Source organism: Lytechinus variegatus, chromosome 1 (assembly GCF_018143015.1).
Source record: "Lytechinus variegatus isolate NC3 chromosome 1, Lvar_3.0, whole genome shotgun sequence".
Lineage (NCBI taxonomy): Eukaryota > Metazoa > Echinodermata > Echinoidea > Temnopleuroida > Toxopneustidae > Lytechinus > Lytechinus variegatus.
The window spans coordinates 45,586,924-45,602,087 of record NC_054740.1 but is presented as its reverse complement, the minus strand read 5'-3'; the positions used below and the strand labels follow the sequence as shown (position 1 = coordinate 45,602,087).

General features: G+C 36.4%; 1 protein-coding gene across 1 annotated transcript; it reads right to left on the bottom strand.

Annotated features, from left to right (window-relative positions):
• Positions 1-258: 258 nt before the first annotated feature.
• Positions 259-12,425, bottom strand: LOC121406449 (lengsin-like). Its single transcript, XM_041597467.1, has 2 exons — positions 12,197-12,425; positions 259-1,866 (listed from the first exon to the last, which is right to left on the bottom strand). Exon 2 carries the CDS (start codon positions 1,843-1,845, stop codon positions 505-507), a length of 1,341 nt encoding a protein of 446 aa, XP_041453401.1. The 5' UTR covers positions 1,846-1,866; positions 12,197-12,425; the 3' UTR covers positions 259-504.
• Between the last annotated feature and the right edge of the window lie 2,739 nt (positions 12,426-15,164).

Here is a 15,164-nt window from a genome sequence, read left to right as displayed (position 1 = left end):
TCGATACGCTTCCGGATTGGCTACCGATGTACTTTTTTAAAAAAAGATTTGAAGAAATCCTTTGATCAGCTCGAAAAGTAGATATGACATTTACAATGGAGTCATGTATGCCCCTTCAGCCTGCAAACTCCATTGATCCATCTAAAGAAAAAACTTTGCCATGTTTGTAGTTTGATTGATCGTTCTGGGGTCTGTTGCAGAAAGAGTTGCGTTTAAATGCAAGTCAAAAAATCAATCGCAAGTCCAAAATGCGCGCTGTTGATTGGTTGAAAATCAAGTTGCGCATGATTTTTAGAGTTGCGTTTGATTGCAACTCTTTCTGCAATGGGCTCCAGATGTACAACATTAGCGGTAAATTCACGTCAAGACAAACCGTACTTATATTGAATACACCGTACTTGAATACGTAACATTGAGCAGCGAGAAAAAAATTGAACACTCCATACCACTAACGCTACGATACAACATATATTTGGTCACGAATTTTGTACTTATTATTGTCCATTACATCACTTCAAAAAAATAATCATGCTCCCATTTATGCAGTTCGCCCCTTTCAACTGCCGCTCTCTCGAGTTCCACCTCGTTTCGCTTCCCCGCAATAAAACACTTGATGAATTCTTGCCCAAGGGAAGATACAATAACCTCATCATTCAGTAAGCAGTCTATCGCGTCCGTCATGCTGTTAGGTAGTTTTTGTGTCAGCGGTGGGACGTCTTCGTCCTTGTAGGCATCTCCAACTACACACTCAGGTAGAGGTAACCTTCTGACGATACCGTCAATTCCAGCTGCTACTGTTGCAGCTAGGCTGATGTAGGGGTTGCACGCGCTCGCTCCCATTCTGTTCTCGATATAGGTCCCTTTGGCACCTTGGACCCTGACGCGGAAGGCGCACGTTCGATTGTCCATCCCCCACGTTGCGTTGCTTGGGGCAAAGCTGAAAGGTTTGTAACGTTTGAGACAGTTCACCGTCGGACCCATTAGAACTGCTAGTGCACATGCGTGAGCATGGAGACCTGCTACCCAATACTGGCCTAGCTTAGAAAGTTGGTATTGTTGAGACGGATCGTAGAGTAGGGGTGTTTCTCCGGTGACGTCCCAAAGAGAATGGCAAAAATGCGCTGATGAACCACTTTTATCTGGCCAAGGTTTCGACATAAAACTTGCGATGTATCCATGTTTTTGTGCGATTTCCTTGATCCCCATCTTGTATGTGTGGGCGTTATCTGCAGCACGAATACCAAAGCTTGGACGGTAAACGATCTCAAACTGTCCCGTGGCCGATTCGCTACCGATGAACTCTAAATCCACACCAGCTTTAGGTAATTCTTCCAATACGTCTTGCGTAAAATCCTCAATTTTAAAGAGGCGCGATGTGGCATTTGCGTTGGTGGAATTATCGATTGGTCCTTGCGTCTTCTTATCGACCAAGTAGAACTCAAACTCATGGGCAGAAAATAGTGAGTATCCTATCTCCTCCAGGCGTTCAAGTTGTCGACGTGCAACAACCCTTGGGTACCCCTCACACACTTTCCCTTCATAGACGCCCTCTACGATAACCCGTGCTGTCTTCTTGCACCAAGGTAAGGTCTGAAAGGAAGCCAAGTCTGGAAAGCAAACTGCGTCTTCGTAGTGGATCTCCTCGCCGTATCCTGTACCACTGATGGGCTGGCCATGGGGATTGAAAGATAAATACCCTAGGCAGAAGTTTTGGCCGTGTATCGCTTTATCCCTAAAGTGCTTAACAGGTATCACCTTGCAATGTGGGATACCGTAGTAATCAGTTTGCTCAAAGCGAACTGATGTGATGCCAAACAGATCGATCATTTTCAGTGCTCTCTCCATGTTTCTGTCAACGTCAGGAACCTGAAATAAGATGCGGTGATAAAAAGAAAAGAGAGTGTATGGATTTACTAGGTGTAGAGTGTCAAATGTCCTGCTTGATTATACGAAGCGAGAATTCGTAATGGCCTGTCATGATTTGATGTGAACAGTCAAAGATTGCTTCCTGATCAGAAGTATTTTGGTTACATAGAATTTGTAGTGAAAATTGTGCTGTCGTCGACACAACGTTCAGTAATAATTCCCCATTAATTTACTACAGCACGCTTGGAATAAATGGAGTCTTGCTGTTATCTTAATGACCTTAATGAACATAGACCTGCATCAAGTTCAGTGAGGATTTATTAACATACATTCATTGAAATAACATAACTGATAATAATTAATGTACACAAAATATTCACCGACAAAATTGTATACTAGATTAATTACAAAAAATATAATTGTAATACACAATTATGATGTAAAATGTCTGTGGAAATAGAGCGATCCAGGCTGAAAAGCATCGCTTTGATGTTGTTAACCCCCTAACAATAGTTACAAAAAATCTATTCGCCAACAGTATTGCCAGCTCCAAGATGAGGATCGCCCCCAAGGACCCCAAATAGGTCAAATGATAATAATAATGATAATAATAATGCTAATAATAATAATAACAACAGAAGCAACAACAACAATAATAATAATAATAGATGAGATTTTTAATGCACCAAGTCCACTCTGCAGAGTGTCCATGGCGCAGTGAAAGAAAGAGAGAGAAAATTACAAATGCAATGATAAATTACGAAACAATTAATAGTAGGGAGCATTAAATAGACGCGTCTCAAGGTGGAAGCGCATGCACGGATAACCAGGGAAGATCATTCTATTTAATAGGGCCAGCGTGAGAAAAAGCTTGTACCCCCACCCCCCTGTCATGTTTTCAAAGATTTGGCAACAACAAGGGAACCGGAGTTAGATGAACGCAGGGGCCTGACAGGAGTATATTTGTTAATTAGATTAATTACATCAGAATCGTTCATTGCACGGGTACCAGGAGAAAGCACAACAATTTCTTAAAAATTGAGAACTGTTACCAAAACTAGTTAATCCTAAAAGGACTGGTGGCATGATGCCCCCTCAACGCTTCGCTCGATATTTCAACAAGTGGAATGCCTCTGGCGGTCTCACCTGCATCTCACGATTCAGAATGGCAGCAGTGCTGACTTTGAAAACTACTATAACTCGCACAAGATGTTCAGTGATACTTGGTTACTCTTATTATGGCCAAATTATGGCCAAAGTTCATTGACCTTTGACCTTGGTCATGTGACCTAAAATGCGCACAGGATGTTCAGTGATACTTGATTACTCTTATGTCCAAGTTTTATGAACTAGACCAACATACTTTCAAAGTTATGAAGGTAATTCAACAAATACCCCCAATTTGACCAAAGTTTATTGACCCTAAATGACCTTTGACCTGGATCATGTGACCTGAAACTTGCACAGGATGTTCAGTGATACTTGATTACTATTATGTCCAAGTTTCATGAGTCAGATCCATAAACTTTTAAAGTTATAATGGTAATTCAACAGATACCCCCAATTCGGCCAAAGGTAATTGACCCTAAATGACCTTTGACCTTGCTCATGTGACATGAAACTCATGCAGGATGTTTAGTAATACTTGATTAACCTTGTGTCCAAGTTTCATGAACTAGGTCCATATACTTTCTAAGTTATGATGTCATTTCAAAAACTTAACCTTAGGTTAAGATTTGATGTTGACGTCGCCGCCGCCGCCGTCGGAAAAGCGGCGCCTATAGTCTCACTCTGCTATGCAGGTGAGACAAAAACTCAAACAAAAAGATAGCGGCTTATGACTTTTTTCTGAAGTATCGCGCAACTTTCGAGACCAAACTCGCGACATACGGGTATAGCATCGCGACGCCACATGACTTTTTACGAGTCAATATTATACCGAAAGTGGCTCATTTTTATACTTTGTGTACAAAGTCTATGGGATATGAAATTCATAAAAGGATAACTGTTTTTCGTTCTAATTGGTCTGCTTAATTAATTTAGGGTTTAATTTTGTTGTTAAAAGGTCTGTAATAACTTTCATTGAAAAAAAACAACCAAAGAAATTTTAGAACAAAGAAATACATAGGGGAAAAATTTGCTTTCGCATTTTTTTATTCTTTTGGAAACCTTTAAATGAGATTACAAAGATGATAACTGGAAAAAAAAGGAAATTCGAAGTGAAATCGGGTGTTAAATTTGCAAATTAAGTTTTTCCACGAATGAATTTGCATGTTTTATTCAAAATAAATGTAAACAAATAATTTCATTTTTTTGGGATTTATACTGGCTTGTAGTATAAGCGGAAAAGAATGTGCACGCCAAATTTCGGCGCGAACGGCGGCTAAGATCATGCACCCTCCTCCCAGTCGTCAATACATCTCAAATAGCCCAGTCTTTATAGTGTTAATCAGTGCTTGATTGTTCAACTCGCGGCAGATTTTTTTTTATACAATGTAGATTGGCCACACTCTCATTCCAAATAAGTTCAGTGTTCTTGAATTGAACAAGACGTGCGCTGACGAACATTCTTTGCATTAACTTTCTACAGTATGTCGTATATTATTCAGCGATATATTACTGAATAACAGATGATATAACTGTTTTAACCAAAACCTTCCAAAAAAAACTTCATTTTTTCCAATATTTGGTGATGGAGATCCTAAAATGGCAACGCTTTTTGCTTATGGAATGTATAATTAACAAAAAAAAAGAAGAAACTCAAAGCATTAACAATACATAAATAAGAGAAGCCTTCTGCCATAAAAGAAATGTCACGGAGATGATAATGGCGAAAGGAATAATGAAGTAAAACTAGTCATGAACGAAAAGGAGAAAAAAATGAAGATGTTCTTTGAGAAGAAAGTAGTGGACAAAAAAGTTTTAAGCAATAATTTTTTGAGACTTGTTAAGAATTTTCTCCAGAAGGAGCAATAATACATTAAAGAATAAGGGAATGATATAGTATCACACCGAAGGCTGATCCCGGGTGCCGAACGGGCTGCCCCATTCCGCCTATTGGCAGCGAAAGAAAAAAAAATGGGGAAGGAAAGGATAAGAAAAAGAGAAGGAGAGAGAGAGAAAAAGAAAAGATAATCAAACAAGCAAAAATCTGAAGGAAAAAAAAATCAGGTCATTATTTAAAAAAAATAAAAAAAACTTCAGGGGAAAGATTAAAAAAGGGGAAAAAGATCGAGAGAGAGAATAAAGACAAGAGATTGTAATAGGAAGGAAAATGAAAATTGCATTGAGTGAAATAATGATCTGGTGGGTGTTTCATAAAGCTGTTTGTAAGATACGAATGACTTTACGCACAACTGGTGATCCTTTCTTGTGCTGTGTGATATCCATATGCAATTGACTTTTAGGACCCGAGAACATGTTCTAGTCGTGCGTAAAGTTGTGCGTAACTTTACGAACAGCTTTATGAAACACCCACCTGCTCAGGAGAATATTCAAGGGGATTTAAAGGTCAAGTCCGCCTCAGAATGATTTTTTTAAGGATGTTTTATTATATTCTCTCAAATCAAAATACACAATCAGATTCTATAAACAATTTGTACAAACTATTTGAAACATGATGATAAATTATACAATAAATCCATTACAATATAATTATACAACTTATACATCAAACTTAAAAAATACTAGAAATTAATACTAATGCATTTCAGCAATTACAAAATGAAATATTAAAAAAATATATGACATGATCAGAGAGAAAAAAAGATAAAATAAAATAATGTTGATTTGAATCGATAGAGAAAAATCAGACAAGCACAATGCTGAAAATTTCATCAAAATCGGATGTAAAATAACTGGAAAGTTATGACATTTCAAAGTTTTGCTTATTTTTAAGAAAATAGTTACATAAACGAGCCAGTTACATCAAAATGATAGAGTCGATGTCACTCACTCACTATGTCTTTTGTGTTTTATTGTTTGAATTATACAATATTTCAATTTTTATGAATTTGACGGTTAGGACCTCCTTGCCCGGAGCAAAATTTTTTTAAATAATGGAATTCCACATGTTCAGGGAGGAATGAAACTTCATTTCACACGACAATGGCGAGAAAATAGAAATATTTCACATTTCATATAAAAATTACAAAAGAAGTAGTGAGTGATGTCATCAGTTCCTCATTTGCATATACCGACTGAGATGTGCATATAATTGTTTTGTGAAATGAAGCGAAAATTTAAAATGCCACAACTTTCTTATTTTACATCCGATTTTGATGAAATTTTCAGTGTTATGTTTGTTGAATATTTCTTTTTTTATTCAAATCAAGTTTTTGTTGGGGTGGACTTGTCCCTTAAGTATCCCGTTTTTGATATGTAACGATTATTCTGCCCGCGATTTGAGTGAACATTCACCGCGCATAGTGGCTCAGTGTCATGGTGGCTCAGCGTCTGCCTCATGAACGGGAGATCGTGGGTTCGATTACCGGTAGAGTCATACCGAAAAAAGACCTTTACCCTCTTGCTTAAAGGGTCGGTCTGGGCTGGAAATATTTATATCTAAATAGATAGAGTAAAATTCACAAAGCAAAATGCTTAAAATTTCATCAAAGTCGGATAACAAATAACGAATTATTATCGTAATTATCATTATTGTTATTATTAATATTATTTTTATTATTATTATTATTATCATCATCATTTTTCATGTTTTTATTATTTTCATTATAATTATCGTCATTATTATTATTATTAAGTTCCATTAAAATATGTATCCTTTTTTATCATGATAAAGTGCCGAATAACAGAAATATTCAGCTCGCGCTAAGCGCTTGCATCATTTATTTAGAATTTGTGAAATAAATCAATATCTTGTTTGTAAGAATAAAGTTAATACTTCATGTACTTCAATCTTGAATTAGGACTGCCCCCTCAAAAAGCAACAAAATTAACTTTTAGCGGCCGATTGGTAAACATTTACCAAAATAGAGTATGTTATCATTCCTTCCTGTGGTCTCCAAAGGTCATTTTTCAGTCCCCATCTACAAATTATTTTGTGTTTTCTGGTATGAGATCTCTCTCTAGTGGTAGAGGGAGAGTAGGGGAGGGCTAACATCATGTAGAAAGCCGTCACTTCCAGTGCCACAATAGGCCAAAAGGTCAAAGGTCAGACATGGTGTATGTGGCAAACTTTCTTGAAAGCTGCGAGCGAGCAAGGAAAAATTTTACACTTTACAATAATATAATCTTTCTGTAACTGGACTTTGATATAATAAAAAAATAATATAATGTCTCACCCCTTTCCATTTTCTTATCTGTCCTTTTCTCCTTTTTCCCTTTCACTTTTTAGGGTCTATGGCCCCCAAGGCCTCCTTAAAATCTGTACGCCAATGGTAATTTCTTCATTTTTTTCTTCAGAAAACTACTATGGTAATTTTGGATAATGTTCATAAAGTTTTAAGTTAAAAACACAATTTTGGATAATGTTCATAAAGCTTTCAAGTTAAAAACACATTATGACTATTTCTGTTAACATATGTTTTTCAGTTCTTGCCGTAATTATTTATGCATAAATAACATTTGTTTGGTTTGAATTGTATCAGGGAAACAAATGCTTTGTTTTGTTTTTTAAAATAAATTCTTATACTAAATCATATGTAACTCCATTGTGTATAGATTTATTTTGAAATTAATGGTTTTTTACTATATGGAAATAGAATAATCTAAAATCATTAATAAATCTGAGGAAATTCTGTTTGGTTTATAAAGCACATCGCACACACACTCACCCCTATAAACATAAATGAAGTATAGTAAATATACATGGCCTAAATTATCATCACGCTCATGTACCGCGGCGCTGCCGGTTCACTGTAAACATTAATATGACAGGCGTCCAATAAATGGTGTCATATTGACTCTGTGAGGGGCACTGGGCTGGTCCTCAATACCTTGCTTGAAATTAATATATTTTCTGTCTACTTTATTGAATACTCCTGATTTTCAATCAAAGGACATTTACTCCGTTCTTCTAAAATGTGTTTCTGTTGGGTTAATATTGCTGATTTAGCATTTGTTGGTTGAAAATCACTTTTGATACCAAAATTTTGAAAACGAATTATTGGAGTACATTTTCAGCAACCAAAATTCTATGACAGGCTGATCACTGTAAAGAAAGAGGACAAATATATCTATGATCATTTCTTTTAATATTTTGCTCTTTTTCCAAACATTGATTTTTATTGTTATTATTATTATTTATTTTTTATTACTATTATTTTTTTTGCTTTTCGGGGCTGACCCAGCCATCCCTCCCCAATTAAAGAAGGTTACGTTTATCTGATTATAACACACTTTCAACAAAAACAAAATGTTAAAGTCAACAAAATTGTGAAAGGTTGGAGGAGTGACACCTTTTCTTAATAATAGTAAAAATAATAATAATGGTAATGATAATAATAATAACAATAGGCGTCTATATAGCGTCATCTATCTAGAAATGTCCTATTCCAAGGCGCGTTGTTTTTATTATTATTATTACCCCGGCTTTAGCTGCCTTTTCAGCGCTCATGCATTCAAGGAATTAATCATGCCGGGTACCCATTCACCTCAACTGAGTCGAGTGCAGCACAATGTGGATAAATTTCTTGCTGAAGGAAATTACGCCATGGCTGGGATTCGAACCCACGACCCTCTCTTTCAGAGTCAGAAGATTTATCCACTGGGCCACAACGCTCCACATGTTGCCACTACCACTTTAAATGTTTCGATCCAACACTTAAAATTTTGGATTCAGCTTTATGGATATAAAAATTGGATATAACATTGGAATATAACATTGGAACATAACATTGGAATATAACATTGGACTATAAACATTGGAATATAACATTGGAACATAACAATGGAATATAACATATTGGAACATAACATTGGAATATAACATTGGATTATAACATTGGATTATAACATTGGAACATAACATTGGAATATAAAATTGGAGTATAACATTGGAATATAACATTTGTAAAAGGTTGTCACCCCTTAGACCTTTCAAATGCTGATTTAACATTTGATTGTTTTTTAGAGTGTGCAAAGTGTTTCGTACTAAATGGAGACTGCAAACAGATTTCAACGTGCCATGAGACTGATTCATTAGTAATCAATGATTGTCAAATTCAAATTGCACTTAATGTTTGTAACCGATCCCACTATCAAGGTATGATGACCAATGATGATTGGTGAGATGAAAACCAATTACATTGAGTGTTGCATGCATGTCGAATGAAAAAAATATCTGACGATTTACCCGACGTTATGGTGGTGTCACACCTTGGCGTTTTAGACAGCGTATGTCCGACGTATCAAACTTTCTCTAAAACGTCGGCATACGCTGAACTTTGATTTTTTTTTCAACTCTGGGCTTATACTAAGCGTATTCATAATGAGTTGGACGTATACATAACGTATTAGTAACTTATATCGAACGCTCCGTTAACTTATAAGTAACGTATTCCAACGAATGCTTAGCGTATTGCTGGCGTACACAACTTATGCCCTACGATAGCCTAACTTACGCATAGCGCGCGGCAGCGTATCGCTGACGAACACGTGTCGTAGCCTATAAAAAGGCTGCCGCTCGACTATTCAAATCATAACCGCACGATACATCACCGTATCAACACCACCGCTATGCCGAAGAAAACTCCTGTGAACCCCACCTTATATACCAATTCCTGTAAACGTTGTCAATACGCCATTATACAGTAGCTGTAAGTTATAAACACGTTCAGTAAGTTTTGTGGTCGTCCGGAGCAAGTCTTCATATGTCAGTACACGTTGGAGTAAAGTTACACATACGTTCAAAGCACGTTACTCATAGGTTAGAAGTAAGTTTTAGGGTACGCTTGACATTATCTCGACGTACATCGACTTATGAGTAACTTACGAGTAACGTGTGTCAACGTGTATCAACGATATCGTAACTTGCCTACAACTTATGGCCCGCGTATGCGGAACGTATGAGCCATACGATGGCATACGTCGAAAAATTTTGTGCTTGCACAAAATTTTTCGACGACCTCGCCGTATGACGACGTATACCAGCGTGTTTTAGCGTACTCTTAACGTATGCAAAACTTACCCGTAACGTTTTCGACGTACGCCAGCGTATTCGCCAAATTCCTCATACGTCGGGCATACGCTGTCTAAAACGCCAAGGTGTGACAGCGCCATTAGATAGTTTTATTCATTTCAATAAAAAGCACGCTCTATTTCGAGAAGACTGTTGAATGTGTGAAACGGTGCCTATTTAAAGACTTCAGAAAAATGTTTAACTGCATAATTATGCAGTTAAACATTTCTCTGAAACCATGTGTATATCTCTTTCTTCCTACCATTACAAAGTCTATTATGTACACTGTAAAAAATGAAGTGCTAACATAGCACTTACAGTGCTTGTATAGGGACTGCACTACTAGTGCTGATTTTCTAGTTCAAATTTAAACTAGAAAATCAACACTCGTAGTGCAGTCACTATACAAGCACTCTAACTGCTAAATTAGCACTTCATTTTTTACAGTGTATAACATGGTATTTCTCTCTTCCGGATTTCGCGGGAAAAATGTTATATGATTGTAGGCTATGAACATTCGTCTGTGATTAACTTTTTAATCTGTGAATAGGTTATGAACAGCCATATGGTGCAATTGTACTTGACATTCAATTCTACATTTTTTCCCCTTGACGAATTTGTTGGTATATTCTAAACCACCCTTCACTATCTTCATTTTGAATAATGATTATTTCCCATTTTCTCCTCTTTTTATCACTGAAAACGAAACAAAAATCATTGTACTGTTGCACCTTCTTTTAAATACTAGAATTATCAAGATCTATGATATATTCTCCATGCAAAAATGGACATTTATAAATGGAAACGGTTAGACTGCTTTAGAAGGTAGACCATGTGAACATGATAATGCAGTGCGTCCAACGAAAACAGAAACCGAGATTTAGCGATGATTTATCATTACTTAATCATAAATACAATAGACAAATGAGCTATCATTGTAAAGCTTATTGACCCCTGTTTCATCTTGTACTACAAAGAAGACTTCTAATTCATGCACGAGTGAATAACACAATTTGAAGAAAGGATACCAAAATGTCCGGTGACGAGCGGTATCTAACTTTCAAAAAGAAAATCACATTCTTTAAATGTTCAATATCTGCCCTTTAATTTGATAATTCAACCATATACAATTTTCAAGAAATAACATAATTCTTTTTATTTGAAATAAAGCTTGAATTTCAATAATTTAATAAATGAATAGGATTTACAGGCTAGCTTTTAGACTTACTCGACACTACGTTTTATTAACGATCAGCCATGCAAAAAGTCTTCTTTTAGCCATGCAATAGCTTCTATGGGAAAGTGGTGAAAACATGGTTGTTTCATGCACTGTTTAATGAAATTATGGCAACACAAGCATACTTCCAAGGAACAGAGGTTTGTTATTTCTTGACCATTTTCTTTTATTGAGGCATCAAAATAAAGAGCAATTCAGATACCCCAGCCAAATGACTTTTTGGTATCCTTTATTGAAATTGCTTTTACTCACTCATGCGTGGATGAGAAATATTCTGTGTAGTACCAGATTAAAGAGGAGACTCTTTTTTTTTCTTTTGTACTTATGATTAAGGTAGATATAATATAAATCATCGCTAAATCTCGGTGTCGTTTTTTTGTGGGACGCACTGTGTAACGCTATGTCATAATACGTACTTTAAAACGCCATATTTGCAATTATTGTACTATCAATTGATTTAAAGCAGACTTATTCTACATCATAATCTGGAGTAAAAATGCTAATAAATGCATCAAAGTTCTTATTTTGGTAAATATTGATATTAGAAAATGGTATCAATTTCTGAATCTCAGATAAAATTTAATTCAAATTAATTCAATCCTTTATTTCAGTTCCATTCAAACCTAATACAAAGTAATAAAAGTGATATAGGGCCTAAATCTGATAAAAATTAATGGACTGATATTTAAAGAAAAGCTTGTAAAGTGTGGATCCACCTTGAAGATGTTAAAATAATTGAGTACTTAATATACATGCATTTACAATAAGAAAGAACAATGAAGAGGAAATTTTAAAGGTGGAGTTCAGACTAAGTTTCAGTCACAGAAAGACGTAAACCATAAATGATTGCATCAGATTATGATTTCGCGATTACTGCTTATTCTCTATTTTCCTTTAACCTGGTCGCCTTGCACTGTGCGCATTGAGGTGGATTAAAATTTGTCAATCATACTTACCTAAGTTTTGTTTGCAGATCTGTATCGAATAAGATGACTGCCTTGGAAGTCAAACAAAAAAACACACAAGTTTTTAGATATAATCGAGCACTGCTGAACGTTTTCCCGCCAAATTGTTGATAGTCAGCGCGCTTCAATCAGTTGAACGAGATAAGTAACAGTCTGTTAACTCCAGTCGAATACTGATGGAGGGATTGGCTCGTTCGACGTACGTATGGGCCAAGCGATGCATTGAGAGTGGCGCGGCAAGATATTGCTAGCTAATTTGCCTCAAGCTCGCAGAACTATTACGAACTCGGCTGGGTTTTTAATCAATCTCAGGGGCTCAGGGGAATGGTGATCTTAGCAATCTTGAAGTGTATGGCAAGCTGTGAGTGCACGACTTCTATAAGGGAATAGAAACGTAGGGTTTACAGACATGACATTACAGTACACGGTATCTGTGCTTAATGGCATGCACCCAATCGGCCTTTCATAATGTCAGTTTTGTTGTGTTTCTTTTCCTTTTAAAATTCTTTTTTGATTTCTAATTTTAAATTATTTCAAAGATGGACGTACTTCTTAGAATTAGCGCGCCATCTTTTGTTTTCTTTTGAAATTATAAGACATTAGTCGCACAATACAATATAGGCCTTTTACTTTGAAAGTCTGTGATTAGATTATGAGACTTACGCAAATAATTTCAAATATTTCTGATATTCAAGGACTGATATATTCTATAAGGAACACACCACTACATTATGATTTCACGACAGAATTCTACTTTTACAACAACGTCATGAATCATAACTTTACACTTTTGTTTTGCAATTGTACGCGGAAGAGCATAAAAATAAGGATTCTTAAAATTTTAACAAAACGAAAAAAAAACTTATTCTTGATACACAGCGTGTCCCATGAAATGCTAATGGCATGAATGGCACTGCATTCTAAATTTTATTTCATTTTGTTTCTGTATTTATAATGAATATGCAATATAACATAATTTTTTATTCAAATGGAATACACATTTATATAAAAAATAATAATATAATAGTCGTAATATAAGCAATAAAAGTAGATATCAACAAGAAACATTCATTTGAAAGTAAAATCAAAATTTAAAAGACCTCCATCGTGAGCGATTAAGCTTAAAAAATGATGGCGGCCTCACAAAAACGGAAACATGTCTTTATTCATTGATCATGATGGTGCAAATTTGCAGTGCAGGTGCAGTAAAGGGCTGTACAATTGGCAGCTTGAAGAGGGGGATGAAAATTTGATTGTATTCATTTCTTTATTTCAAAGAAAAGCAGCGTATAAATGAACAAAGTGAAACAATGAAAGAACCACAATCGAAACCAGTTCCATTATCCTATACTGGTTCAACAGTCAGGACCATATTCGATATACCACTAACGAGAATGTTAATGCGAAAACGTTAGTTTCGAGGTTCAACCTGTTATGCAACATTGCGCAATACTTTGGCCGCTGTGCTATAGCTATGGGAAACCGACCTCCGGTTTTGACATTCGATGAAACAAAAAATTATTTCGCGCTATGTACAGGTTGGTTTATTTTCTAGTTCCCTGTGTTGGAAGATGAATAAATGAACTAGCGGTTCAGAATTTTTCAGAATAAACTAACCTGTACATTGGGCGAAATTCGCGTCGAAACAACAAGTTTGAATTTTGGCTAAGAAATCCTCAACGGTTGTTCGTACACTAGTCTCGGAAGGACAGTCGTATATAAGTTCGGACTGTCAACCCATATTAACACATATACAGCCAGCACACGATCGACGTATGCGTAGCATGCAATATGCATTGACTGCGAGCATGCGCTATTCACATGCAAGCTTGGTATGCTGGCATTGCATAACACCATGAACATGATGAACACTGATGCTTTGTCTTTTCGGAATAGTCTTTCATTCGAATTTTTTAGTAATACCTTGCACTGTGCCTTACTATCTTCCCGTCCCCTTTCCCGTTCTTTAAATAGATATCATTAAGGCATTCGTAATGAAAATGATGCAAAAGACAACTGCTGTATCACTGGAGTGTGAGAGGAGAATTGGTGAAAAATATTTATTTTGTGACGACTCAAATAATTGGCAAAAATACGATAAGATGTTTCAACGGTAAGACTACCAATCTACGGATAAGAGAAGGATCTGTTACATAAACTGCAATTTAGCTTTTTTCGGGTCGAATCAGCTGCTTAGTTTGGCAGTACTCTGAGAGCAACTGGTAATATTATGGAGGCTGGGCTCCAATCAGAATTTGGGATTCCAACCTGAAAATCAGTTGGCAGGTTGGAGTTTTATGCAACAGACCCCAGATATGCCAGAGTATAAAACTCCCGCCAACATCTCTTCGGTTGGTGTTCCTGTGCCATATTTGCTGTGTGTGCTTTCATGAACAGGGGCTATATGGAGAGATTAACTTTCATTAACCATACATATATTATTTTTTTGGTTTATCACCAATGACTGTGGAAGCGATTGGTCCCAAACTGGGACGATCGAAGAAAAGTGTGCCACTTGTTATTTGTTGGAACAACTTAATGAAATGCATTTCTCAGTGATTGACTCACGATGGACAAGCGTGGAATACTCTAATTTGGAATAACATGATTTTCTGTGAAGTATCGCTGTTCTAATGGCAGGTTATCAATGGATTTCATTTTAAGGTAGGATACATGAACTCCTGTGGTTTCATAATCATAGTTGTGCGCTTATTTTACAAATGCTGAGCTAAGCTAGGCTACCCATGTGATTTCTCCATGGGCTGGAAGAGAGGATACAGAAGAGAGGGAGAGAGAGAGCGTGAGAGGGAAAGAGAAGCGGATAATCTTATGTGTATACAAGACGGTACGGGCAGACGGGTACACAATGTACTCTCATACTCATACACACCATGCACACGGGAGTTACGCCGATGCGAGATCGTAGAATGTTTCGCATTTGAGAAAACGGCTGTGAAAA